General features: G+C 45.8%; 1 protein-coding gene and 1 pseudogene across 2 annotated transcripts; both read left to right on the forward strand.

Annotated features, from left to right (window-relative positions):
* Positions 1 to 390: 390 nt before the first annotated feature.
* Positions 391 to 3,908, forward strand: LOC308167908 (inverted formin-2-like; the record flags this gene model as incomplete). The annotated part of the gene is made up of 2 exons (XM_080542386.1): positions 391 to 2,550; positions 3,861 to 3,908. Exons 1-2 carry the CDS (start codon positions 439 to 441, stop codon positions 3,906 to 3,908), a joined length of 2,160 nt encoding a protein of 719 aa, XP_080398512.1. The 5' UTR covers positions 391 to 438.
* Positions 3,909 to 3,929: 21 nt separating this feature from the next.
* Positions 3,930 to 13,364, forward strand: LOC308167909 (inverted formin-2-like; annotated as a pseudogene). The gene is made up of 3 exons: positions 3,930 to 3,943; positions 9,845 to 12,006; positions 13,317 to 13,364. The product of its transcript is annotated as an inverted formin-2-like (transcript).
* Positions 13,365 to 13,990: the final 626 nt, after the last annotated feature.

The following is a 13,990-nucleotide window of genomic DNA, read 5'->3' on the forward strand; positions in this document are numbered from 1 at the left end:
ACCATTAGACAAGGCGTTTTCAAGGCAAGCTCTTCTGTGTCAGGCAATTTAGAATGTTGAAGTTTTTCCAATTGTCCCATTGTGATGCAATAAGAAACTATTACAACATTTGCAACATTTGACAGTGCTACAAAAACACTGTGTGCATTGGCCATTGAGATAATATAGAGATATTGAGATATTGAAAGTACTGGGATTCATCTTAATTATGTATTTTCCAGTTTTGGATATACTGCCAATGCTGAGGTAGGTGTGGGATGCATTAAATGCTAATCAAATGTTGGTGGAACAACAGTCACAGTCACTTTCTGTAAGATTTCCCAAACATCAATACCTATGTTGTGTGTGCGTGTGCGTGCATATGTGCATGTGTGTTTATGTAACAGGGAGACTGAGGACCTGGACCTGAACATCCAGTGTGAGGCCTTTGAGGATTCCATGGCCGAGGATGCGGAGGAGATGGAGAGGGTGTACGGAGGCATCGACATGAGCAGTCACCAGGAGGTCTTCACCTCCCTCCTCACCAAAGTGAGCAGCTCCCCAGCCTCTGTCCAGCTGCTGTCCATCCTGCAGGCTCTGCTGCTGGTGGCTCCAGGACGGGGAGACGTGTGGCTGACCCTGGAGGCCCTGGCTGTCCGTGCCACTCTGCTGGCCCACGACTCACAAATGGACTCCGCTGAACGTTTGATGGAGCGCCTGCTCTCTTCCAAGAGACAACAGATCTCAGCCAGTCCCAAGACCAAGACCACCAACAGGGCAATCCAGACAGACTTGCTCGGCAGCACAACCAACCAATCAGACATGGCTTCCGTAACTCCCCCTCCTCCCCCTCCTCCCCCTCCACTTCCTGCTGCTACCCCAAACCCTCCTCCTCCCCCACCCCCACCCCTGCCAGGCACCACTTATGGTGCACCCCCACCACCTCCTCCTTTACCTGGGATGCCACCTCCTCCTCCACCACCTCTACCAGGGATGGGGCAGGGAGGTCCACCTCCTCCCCCTCCCCTGCCTGGTATGGGCCCCCCACCTCCCCCTCCCCTGCCTGGTATGGGCCCCCCACCTCCCCCTCCCCTGCCTGGTATGGGCCCCCCTCCCCCACCACCCCCTCCCCCAGGTATTGGAGGAGGTATTATTGTGCCCCAGAACGCTCCTCTCCCCAAGGCCAGCCGCTGTCCCACACTGCGCATGAAGAAGCTCAACTGGCAGAAGCTGCCCTCCAGAGTGGTGTCTGAAAGCCAATCCATGTGGTCGTCAGTGCAGTCTGATTCCCTGGAACCTGACTACTCCAGCATTGAGGAGCTCTTCTGTCTGCCAGTGACTGACTCAAAGGCCAAAAGTACCAACACTACGGTCAAACGAGAGCCCAAAGAGATATCCTTCATTGATGCCAAGAAAAATCTAGATTTGAACATATTCTTGAAGCAGTTCAGATGCTCACATAAAGACTTTGTAGCTATGATCCAAAATGGGGACCGTTCCAAGTTTGACGTCGAGGTGCTGAAACAGATGCAGACGTTACTGCCGGAGAAACATGAGATTGAGAACCTCAAGTCATACCAAGGGGAGATAGAGAAGCTGGCCGGTGTGGATCGGTTCTACCTCGAGCTCCTATCAGTTTCATGCTACACCATGAGGATCGAGTGCATGCTTCTCTGTGAGGAGACCCCTTCTGTGTTAAAGATGCTGCAACCCAAAGCTGAGCTGCTGGACGCAGCCTGTGAGAGTTTGAAGGAGAGCACCCGCCTTCCAAGTTTCTGCAAGCTCATACTTGACATTGGAAACTTCCTCAACTATGGGAGTCACATAGGCAATGCAGATGGCTTCAAGATCAGCACCTTGCTGAAGCTCACAGATACCAAAGCCAACAAGTCCCGTATCACATTGCTCCATCACATCCTGGAGGAGGCGGAGAAAACCCATGCTGACTTGCTGAACCTTCCGGATGATCTAGAGATCTGTGAAAAGGCTGCTAGAATAAATGTGGATTCTATTCAGGCAGAGTCGAGCTCACTGGTCAAACGGTTGAAGGGTTCTGAGAAAAAAGTGTCCTCTTCTTCTCAGGAGGATATCAAGCAGCAGTATCTCACTGCTATGAAGGGGAACCTGGAGGCCTGTGAGAAGCTGCAGGAGCTCTTTGCCTCCATCAAAAAGAAGAAGGAAGAGCTAGCAGAGTATCTGTGTGAGGACACGTCCCGCCTCTCACTAGAGGAGCTGTTCAACACCATCAAGACCTTCAGAGGACTCTTCCTTAAAGCAATCAAGGAAAACCAGACCTGGAGAGAGCAGGCCATCAAGGCAGAGAAGAGGAAGAAACAGCAAGAGGAGGATGACGCCAAGAGACCGAGGGGGGAGAACGGAAAAATAATTCGTAAAGCCCCCCCAGTCCAGGAGGAGGGCTGCATCATGTTGGACCACCTGTTGGCTATGATGAAGGGCAATGCACTAAGGAAGACCACCAGGGCCCAGGCAGACAGGGGCAGCCTGCCCTCTAATGACAAGAAAAGGGATAGCACCCAGCCTGAACATGCCAAGCTTGAGCGATCATCAGCCGTAGATACCCAATATGGCATAGAAGTGGACAAGGTGGCATCAACCATTCAGCAAGGATCGCAGGACAGACTGCCACACACAGGGGAGTCCACATCAGGCCTTCCAACAGGACTCAAACTGGATTAATCAGAGACCATCGCCCCCCTCAATCCTGGATTGGATCCCCTGCTCAAGGAGGGATCTTCAGAGAGAGATGAGGGCATCAGTGGCGGCTCCTGCCAAATCTCTCAGGGGGGGCAATTGTTGCGTTGATGGTTAAGGTGACACGTTCAAGGGTAAATTCACCTAAATCAGCGGGCTTAAATAAATTGACTCTCACAGCCAAAAAATAAATAATAAAAATTAAAAAAAGCTCTTTGGTCTTGCCCATTGTGGAGAGGTTGGGGTCTGATTGATTGAGTGTGTGGAGTGTGTCTTTTATAAAGGTAACGAGTTCAAACTGGTGCAGTTAATACAGGTAATGAGTGGAGAATAGGAGGGCTTCTTAAAGAAAAACTAACAGGTCTGTGAGAGCTGGAATTATTACTGGTTGGTAGGTGATCAAATACTTATTTCATACAATAAAATGCAAATTAATTATTTAAAAGTCATACAATGTGATTTTCTGGATTTTTGTTTTAGATTCCGTCTCTCACAGTTGAAGTGTACCTATGATAAAAATTACAGACCTCTACATTCTTTCTAAGTGGGAAAACCTGCAAAATCAGCAGTGTATCAAATACTTGTTCTCCCCACTGTAGTTACCGAAATAAAACACAGATCAAAAGATTTAATGTACGATTCAAGTAGCCGATGTCCTTGACAACTGGTAAATGTGGTGGAGCAGGATTTAGCTTCTCTGAGGAGTTAAGTAGAGAGAGCAGCCTGTGGCTGTGGAAAGGATTGGGCTTAAATTGAGGATACACTAAAACGTGAAACTGACAAGCGCCAAAAAAGCTCCCCTGCCAGTTCCTGCCAACAGAGACTTGTTGAGACCAGCGTGCAGGGGGTTGGCACGGGTTCACACCGAGGCTGGTTGAGGCAGAAATCGAAGGACGTCGTGTGTTTTTATATTCCTCATTCGATTCCATGCATTACAATAAGCCTGTCCACCGATTTTCTACCTCCATGGTTGGAACCACGAGACTAGACACTACATGGTCATGGATGTGCCTAGGGACACAGCAAGCATGACCAGGGAAAGTTGTCTCCACAGGACCTGAAGCACAAAGCACCAATTCAGTTCAAGAAAAGAGAAAGAGTAGAGAAATGTATGCTTGTTACACAGAAAGTGTTAAAAAATAAAACTGACGTCATAATCTGCCCTCTAGGGCCAGCATCAGGTGCAGATCAAGCGTCAAGGGGGTTACTATCGTTGAACAGAGAATAGTGGCTTTAAGATGGCACAGACAAGGCTCGTCTGAAAGTAAAACATCAAAATATCGAGGGCATTAGTTATAAGTTACCCCTAATGGGCCAGCATCAGGTGCAAATGAAAAGTAACATTATTTTAAAAAAAATATTGACATACGGTCACTGAGTACTGCAGAGTACTATTTTTGTTGCTTTAATAAAGGCTGGCAGTCTTTAATTTAACTGTTGTTGGTGTGGACTATATACTGGGGAGGTATTTGAATGAATGAATGGTCTTTATTGTCATTGCTACAGTACAGGTACCAAACAACGAAATTTAGGAGGGGTGGCTCCCCTGGTGTTAGGAAGAAAAAAAATATATATATATATATAATATTCAGGGGTCAAAAAATGTATACAAATATCGGATCGGTATCGGTATCGCCGATACCCGAAGCCCAGGTATCGGTATCGGTATCGGTAGTGAAAAAGTGGGATCGGGACATCCCTAGCTAAAATGTTGTCAGCGTTCATGGACCAAATTGGATGTGTCGATCCATGGCGCTTCCAATTTCCTCACGATAAAAAATTCTCGTTTTTTTCACACGTCCACCATTCGTATAGCAGAATTGATTACTTCTTTATAGACAGAACACTACTTCCCTTTGTCAAAAACGTAGAATATTCAACCATAATTGAATCTGACCATGCCCCAGTACTATTGGATCTGTCCTTCCCACTTAACTACTCTGACCGCGCTCCATGGAGACTTGATACCACACTACTAACAGATAAAGAATTCTGCCAAATGATTTCAACTGCCATAGACAATTTCTTGGAAACCAATAGGGACGACACTGTTTCTCCCTCCCTGCTCTGGCAGACCCTTAAAGTAGTAATAAGGGGGGACATTATTGCATACACATCTAGGCTGAACAAAGCTAGGAGGCAAGAACAGGAGCAACTTCTCAACTCAATGATTGACATAGATCATCAATACTCTGACTCTCCCACCCCGGAGCTTTACAAAAATAAGCTGAATCTCAAAGCCAAATACGAGTTATTAACATCCGATAAGACAGAACGTATGCTGCTGAAATCACGAGGCTTTGTTTATGAGCATGGGGAAAAGGCTGGTAGAATGTTAGCGCATCAATTAAAATGTAAATCCTCTGACCAACAGATTCCACAAATTAAAAGAGAAAATGGGGAGCTTACAACTGACCCCCTCGAAATCAATGAGACTTTTAGGGCATTTTATTCCAAATTGTACACTTCTGAGGCACCCAATGATGATACCAATATGCAACATTTCTTCACAAATTTAAATGCCCCTGTTATCAACCCTGTTCATAAAGCAGAACTTGAACTACCCTTCCAAGACACCGACATTTATAATGCAATCACAGCTATGCAAAGTAGTAAGGCCCCGGGCCCTGATGGATACCCCATCGAATTCTACAAAAAATTCTCAACCAAATTAACTCCGCTCATCTTAGAAATGTTCAATGACTCAATGGATAATGAGGCCCTGCCACAGACGCTAACAGAGGCATTCATAACCCTTTTACCGAAACCAGGGAAAGACAGAACGGAGTGTGGTTCACATCGCCCCATCTCGCTGCTCAACAGCGATGTCAAGATATTAGCTAAAGCACTCGCCCGGCGTCTAGAGTCCGTCACAGACGAGGTGATCTCCCCTGATCAAACTGGCTTCATGCTGGGCCGCCACTCATTCTCTAACATCCGAAACCTTCTAAATGTCGTACATTCTCCTACGTCCGAGGAGGTACCTGAGGTGGTTCTCTCCCTGGATGCGGAGAAGGCTTTTGACAGAGTGGAGTGGGCGTACTTATTTGAATGTCTGAAAGCTTTTGGCTTTGGACCCACTTTTATTGCATGGATCAGACTACTATACTCATCTCCTAAGGCAGGGGTCGGCAATTAGGTTTGGCCTCGGGCCAATTTTTTTTTGAGCCACTAGATGGCGGGCCCGAACATAATCAAAGGCTAATTTAAGTAATTGATTGTTTTAAAATGTGACACGTTCTAATGCTTTGACTTTTCTTTCGACTGTACACATCGCTAGTCAACTAACACAGCTTGTTTTGTGAACCTGCTAACAATGTAAAGTAGTGTTCTAGTTAACTAGGTAGCTGTCCAATCCATTATGTTGCAGTATTTTGGCTTGATTAGCGAGTTTGTGTTGTGATTCTCAACAACGTTGAAACGTAGTTTCACACTTTTCCATATTTTTGAATAATAAATGTGTGGACTGACGATGTAGCGTAGCCTAACTTATTCTAATAATTATGTAACAGTTTCATTCTGATAATTATTCCCCCCTCCTCCCAGACAAGGTCACATTATTATTATTGGATTGGTTGTTTGCGTGCCGGGTGAAGTTAGCCAAACATTTAACCTGCTAGCAAGAGAAACATAATGTCACTCTCCAAAGGTCTAAAGAGGAAAGTTGACGGTGGAAACAGGGCATTTAAAGAGGAATGGACAGCGAACTATACGTTCATCCTACCTGGTTTCATCAATGCAAAGCCGTTGTGAGAGACATTTTCCGTGCTCACAATGTTCCCTTTCTATACGCGAGTCGTCCTTTTCGTCAATGAATGCGATAAAGACGCACGAGAGGAATCGATGGATGCATAAAAACCTTGAGAACTGCCTGTGGATTAAAGTGACGTCAATATCACCAGATATCAAGCAAATACTGACCGATGGGAGATGCTTTTTGTTTGCGCCGATTTTGTTTTCAATGTTTTTCAGAAAATTAAACAGAATTTGCGTTGTTACTGTTCATATGTGTGTTGCAGTCACATATACGTAAACATTACGTTTGAATGGCTTACTGAGCTCGTGTTATTTTGTTCAAACCACACACGGTATGTCGGCTATTTCAGCACCGTGACGCGTTGTCCACCTGCTTATGATTCACTCTGAGGGGTTCAGCGTCAGTGCGCTTCGGTGCACCTTGCTGCCTGATTGTCTGTCCCTGTGTCATTCACTCTCAACATGGATAAAAGTACAATAAGCATTATTCAGGTGGAGTTCGATTCTCTATTCGGACATTATAGGCGCTATATGTGGGACTGTCGGTCCGATATTATTATAAAAAAATAAAAAAAATAAAAAATAAAAAGTGGATTCTCAAAATAATCTGCTGGGCCAAATATTATTGGTGACGGGCCAGCAATGGCCCACGGGCCGCCTATTGCCGACCCCTGTCCTAAGGCATCGGTAGTTACGAACGGGAAACGCTCCACATTTTTCTCATTGTCGAGAGGGACACGCCAGGGGTGCCCGCTGAGCCCACTCCTATTCTCATTCGCCATCGAACCTCTGTCTATCATGTTAAAATCTTCTCCAATAATAAATGGAATTTCTAGATGGGGGAAGGAACACAAGGTGGCGCTATATGCCGACGACTTACTGTTGTATGTATCTGAACCGGTGCAATGCATTTCCCATATAGTTCAGATGCTGCATAGATTTGGTAGCTTTTCGGGATACAAGATCAACCTCACTAAGAGCGAATGTTTTCCAGTGAACAACCTAGATCTCGCAATCCCACAATGTGACTTGCCCTTCCATTTGTCTAAATCTGGCTTCAAATATTTGGGAATTAATATTACACGGTCCTTCTCTAAACTACATGAAAAAAACTTCACGCCCCTTGTTAATAAATTAAAAGATGATTTACAGAAATGGAGGTCCATTAATTTATCACTGGCAGGGAAGATCAACTGTATTAAGCATTAAGATGAACGTTCTACCCCGATTCCTCTACCTTTTCCAATGTCTCCCTATATTCCTCCCAAAGTCCTTCTTCTCGTCCATAGATAAGTCCATATCATCTTTCATTTGGGGGGGGTAAAGTCCCTAGAATACAGAAAAGACTTCTACAGCGACATCGGTCCCAGGGCGGACTGGGCCTACCAAATTTGCTTTATTATCACTGGGCTGCCAATATTCAGAAAATCATATACTGGGTCCATTCACCACAGCCGTCTTGGTGCGAAATAGAAAATGAGTCATGTCTTTCAACATCCCTCTCCGCCTTGATTACCTCCAAACTCCCTCTATCTGCCCCCACACTACACCTCTAACCCTGTTGTTGTTAATACATTACGAATATGGTCACAATTTCGACGCCACTTTGGTTTAAAAGATTTCTCCAACCTAGCCCCTATCTGCAATAACCACCTTTTTGTCCCCGCCAGAATAGACAATGCTTTCGCCTTATGGAAAAGACTCGGTCTCTCCAAATTTAAAGATCTCTATACTGAGGGCGTCTTCTCGACCTTTAATCACCTCTCTCAAAAATTCAACCTTCCCCGCTCAAGTTATTTTCGATACCTCCAGGTCCGACATTTCATTAAAAGTTTGGATCCAAACTTCCCAAATGCACCACAACCTTCTGCTATAGATGATATCCTCCAAATTCCTCCCAATCTAAAAGGCCTAATATCAAGTATTTACTCTAGCATATCATCCCTCGGAGACACTTCCCTCCACAAAATTAAAGAGAAATGGCAGGAGGAGCTAGGGGACGTAATACCCGATGACTCCTGGACTGAGGCTCTGACGAGAGTTAACGGGAGCACATCATGTGCTAGACTAGGCGTAATCCAATTTAAGGTCTTGCACCGAATTCACCTTTCCAAATCTAGGCTAGCCAGAATCTATCCTGACGTGGATGAGAATTGTAGCAGATGTCATAACGCTCCGGCAACGCTAACACACATGTTTTGGTCATGTCCCTTATTATTTGATTAGTGGTCAGCAGTTTTCAGGACCCTCTCACAGGCACTAGATCTGAACCTGCAACCTAACGCCTACTCAGCTATCTTTGGCATAGCGCCAACTGACCAACAGATTATTAACAAGCATAAAGACATTGTGGCATTTGCCACTCTACTTGCTCGACGGAGGATTTTGCTTTGTTGGACATCCCCCAAACCACCGAATTCCTCCTTATGGTTGACTGACCTTATGCTTCACTTGAAACTTGAAAAGATTAAATATACACTTAGGGGGTCCAAAGACCGCTTTTATTTCACCTGGAACCCAATAATATCCTATTTCAACAAACTAAAAACCCTCCCTGACAATGCAAGTGCGCTGGATGCTGAGTGATGACATATGTTGTGAATCTATTTATCAGGATAAACCCCTAGAGATACATCATCTCGTTCTAGAGAGGGACATATTACAATCATAACAGACATGGTATCACAGACCAACACGACCATCTCATCTATCCTCACTTACAAATGAATTGCACTTTATTTCTCTTTATCTCTTTGATTACTTACCTGTACTGTCTTCATTACCTATCACCACTGTTATTATTATTATTATTATTTATTGTTGTTTATTTATATCCTTCGTCCTGGGATGCACCACTTGGGATTTTGTGGGGGGGGGGGGGGGGGGGGGGGGTTGGGACATGTTTGTGTTTTGTGTAAAAACAAACCAAAACTGAAAAGTATTATTTTTGTATATCTGTAACATCTCAATAAAAAGAAAGTAAAAAAATTATTTTAAAAAATAAAATAGAAACCATTAGACAAGGCGTTTTCAAGGCAAGCTCTTCTGTGTCAGGCAATTTAGAATGTTGAAGTTTTTCCAATTGTCCCATTGTGATGCAATAAGAAACTATTACAACATTTGCAACATTTGACAGTGCTACAAAAACACTGTGTGCATTGGCCATTGAGATAATATAGAGATATTGAGATATTGAAAGTACTGGGATTCATCTTAATTATGTATTTTCCAGTTTTGGATATACTGCCAATGCTGAGGTAGGTGTGGGATGCATTAAATGCTAATCAAATGTTGGTGGAACAACAGTCACAGTCACTTTCTGTAAGATTTCCCAAACATCAATACCTATGTTGTGTGTGCGTGTGCGTGCATATGTGCATGTGTGTTTATGTAACAGGGAGACTGAGGACCTGGACCTGAACATCCAGTGTGAGGCCTTTGAGGATTCCATGGCCGAGGATGCGGAGGAGATGGAGAGGGTGTACGGAGGCATCGACATGAGCAGTCACCAGGAGGTCTTCACCTCCCTCCTCACCAAAGTGAGCAGCTCCCCAGCCTCTGTCCAGCTGCTGTCCATCCTGCAGGCTCTGCTGCTGGTGGCTCCAGGACGGGGAGACGTGTGGCTGACCCTGGAGGCCCTGGCTGTCCGTGCCACTCTGCTGGCCCACGACTCACAAATGGACTCCGCTGAACGTTTGATGGAGCGCCTGCTCTCTTCCAAGAGACAACAGATCTCAGCCAGTCCCAAGACCAAGACCACCAACAGGGCAATCCAGACAGACTTGCTCGGCAGCACAACCAACCAATCAGACATGGCTTCCGTAACTCCCCCTCCTCCCCCTCCTCCCCCTCCACTTCCTGCTGCTACCCCAAACCCTCCTCCTCCCCCACCCCCACCCCTGCCAGGCACCACTTATGGTGCACCCCCACCACCTCCTCCTTTACCTGGGATGCCACCTCCTCCTCCACCACCTCTACCAGGGATGGGGCAGGGAGGTCCACCTCCCCCCTCCCCTGCCTGGTATGGGCCCCCCACCTCCCCCTCCCCTGCCTGGTATGGGCCCCCCACCTCCCCCTCCCCTGCCTGGTATGGGCCCCCCTCCCCCACCACCCCCTCCCCCAGGTATTGGAGGAGGTATTATTGTGCCCCAGAACGCTCCTCTCCCCAAGGCCAGCCGCTGTCCCACACTGCGCATGAAGAAGCTCAACTGGCAGAAGCTGCCCTCCAGAGTGGTGTCTGAAAGCCAATCCATGTGGTCGTCAGTGCAGTCTGATTCCCTGGAACCTGACTACTCCAGCATTGAGGAGCTCTTCTGTCTGCCAGTGACTGACTCAAAGGCCAAAAGTACCAACACTACGGTCAAACGAGAGCCCAAAGAGATATCCTTCATTGATGCCAAGAAAAATCTAGATTTGAACATATTCTTGAAGCAGTTCAGATGCTCACATAAAGACTTTGTAGCTATGATCCAAAATGGGGACCGTTCCAAGTTTGACGTCGAGGTGCTGAAACAGATGCAGACGTTACTGCCGGAGAAACATGAGATTGAGAACCTCAAGTCATACCAAGGGGAGATAGAGAAGCTGGCCGGTGTGGATCGGTTCTACCTCGAGCTCCTATCAGTTTCATGCTACACCATGAGGATCGAGTGCATGCTTCTCTGTGAGGAGACCCCTTCTGTGTTAAAGATGCTGCAACCCAAAGCTGAGCTGCTGGACGCAGCCTGTGAGAGTTTGAAGGAGAGCACCCGCCTTCCAAGTTTCTGCAAGCTCATACTTGACATTGGAAACTTCCTCAACTATGGGAGTCACATAGGCAATGCAGATGGCTTCAAGATCAGCACCTTGCTGAAGCTCACAGATACCAAAGCCAACAAGTCCCGTATCACATTGCTCCATCACATCCTGGAGGAGGCGGAGAAAACCCATGCTGACTTGCTGAACCTTCCGGATGATCTAGAGATCTGTGAAAAGGCTGCTAGAATAAATGTGGATTCTATTCAGGCAGAGTCGAGCTCACTGGTCAAACGGTTGAAGGGTTCTGAGAAAAAAGTGTCCTCTTCTTCTCAGGAGGATATCAAGCAGCAGTATCTCACTGCTATGAAGGGGAACCTGGAGGCCTGTGAGAAGCTGCAGGAGCTCTTTGCCTCCATCAAAAAGAAGAAGGAAGAGCTAGCAGAGTATCTGTGTGAGGACACGTCCCGCCTCTCACTAGAGGAGCTGTTCAACACCATCAAGACCTTCAGAGGACTCTTCCTTAAAGCAATCAAGGAAAACCAGACCTGGAGAGAGCAGGCCATCAAGGCAGAGAAGAGGAAGAAACAGCAAGAGGAGGATGACGCCAAGAGACCGAGGGGGGAGAACGGAAAAATAATTCGTAAAGCCCCCCCAGTCCAGGAGGAGGGCTGCATCATGTTGGACCACCTGTTGGCTATGATGAAGGGCAATGCACTAAGGAAGACCACCAGGGCCCAGGCAGACAGGGGCAGCCTGCCCTCTAATGACAAGAAAAGGGATAGCACCCAGCCTGAACATGCCAAGCTTGAGCGATCATCAGCCGTAGATACCCAATATGGCATAGAAGTGGACAAGGTGGCATCAACCATTCAGCAAGGATCGCAGGACAGACTGCCACACACAGGGGAGTCCACATCAGGCCTTCCAACAGGACTCAAACTGGATTAATCAGAGACCATCGCCCCCCTCAATCCTGGATTGGATCCCCTGCTCAAGGAGGGATCTTCAGAGAGAGATGAGGGCATCAGTGGCGGCTCCTGCCAAATCTCTCAGGGGGGGCAATTGTTGCGTTGATGGTTAAGGTGACACGTTCAAGGGTAAATTCACCTAAATCAGCGGGCTTAAATAAATTGACTCTCACAGCCAAAAAATAAATAATAAAAATAAAAAAAAGCTCTTTGGTCTTGCCCATTGTGGAGAGGTTGGGGTCTGATTGATTGAGTGTGTGGAGTGTGTCTTTTATAAAGGTAACAAGTTCAAACTGGTGCAGTTAATACAGGTAATGAGTGGAGAATAGGAGGGCTTCTTAAAGAAAAACTAACAGGTCTGTGAGAGCTGGAATTATTACTGGTTGGTAGGTGATCAAATACTTATTTCATACAATAAAATGCAAATTAATTATTTAAAAGTCATACAATGTGATTTTCTGGATTTTTGTTTTAGATTCCGTCTCTCACAGTTGAAGTGTACCTATGATAAAAATTACAGACCTCTACATTCTTTCTAAGTGGGAAAACCTGCAAAATCAGCAGTGTATCAAATACTTGTTCTCCCCACTGTAGTTACCGAAATAAAACACAGATCAAAAGATTTAATGTACGATTCAAGTAGCCGATGTCCTTGACAACTGGTAAATGTGGTGGAGCAGGATTTAGCTTCTCTGAGGAGTTAAGTAGAGAGAGCAGCCTGTGGCTGTGGAAAGGATTGGGCTTAAATTGAGGATACACTAAAACGTGAAACTGACAAGCGCCAAAAAAGCTCCCCTGCCAGTTCCTGCCAACAGAGACTTGTTGAGACCAGCGTGCAGGGGGTTGGCACGGGTTCACACCGAGGCTGGTTGAGGCAGAAATCGAAGGACGTCGTGTGTTTTTATATTCCTCATTCGATTCCATGCATTACAATAAGCCTGTCCACCGATTTTCTACCTCCATGGTTGGAACCACGAGACTAGACACTACATGGTCATGGATGTGCCTAGGGACACAGCAAGCATGACCAGGGAAAGTTGTCTCCACAGGACCTGAAGCACAAAGCACCAATTCAGTTCAAGAAAAGAGAAAGAGTAGAGAAATGTATGCTTGTTACACAGAAAGTGTTAAAAAATAAAACTGACGTCATAATCTGCCCTCTAGGGCCAGCATCAGGTGCAGATCAAGCGTCAAGGGGGTTACTATCGTTGAACAGAGAATAGTGGCTTTAAGATGGCACAGACAAGGCTCGTCTGAAAGTAAAACATCAAAATATCGAGGGCATTAGTTATAAGTTACCCCTAATGGGCCAGCATCAGGTGCAAATGAAAAGTAACATTATTTTAAAAAAAATATTGACATACGGTCACTGAGTACTGCAGAGTACTATTTTTGTTGCTTTAATAAAGGCTGGCAGTCTTTAATTTAACTGTTGTTGGTGTGGACTATATACTGGGGAGGTATTTGAATGAATGAATGAATGAATGGTCTTTATTGTCATTGCTACAGTACAGGTACCAAACAACGAAATTTAGGAGGGGTGGCTCCCCTGGTGTTAGGAAGAAAAAAAAAATATATATATATATATAATATTCAGGGGTCAAAAAATGTATACAAATATCGGATCGGTATCGGTATCGCCGATACCCGAAGCCCAGGTATCGGTATCGGTATCGGTAGTGAAAAAGTGGGATCGGGACATCCCTAGCTAAAATGTTGTCAGCGTTCATGGACCAAATTGGATGTGTCGATCCATGGCGCTTCCAATTTCCTCACGATAAAAAATTCTCGTTTTTTTCACACGTCCACCATTCGTATAGCAGAATTGATTACTTCTT

Source organism: Nansenia antarctica (genome assembly GCF_963989245.1).
Source record: "Nansenia antarctica genome assembly, chromosome: 11".
NCBI classification, from domain to species: Eukaryota; Metazoa; Chordata; class Actinopteri; order Argentiniformes; family Microstomatidae; genus Nansenia; species Nansenia antarctica.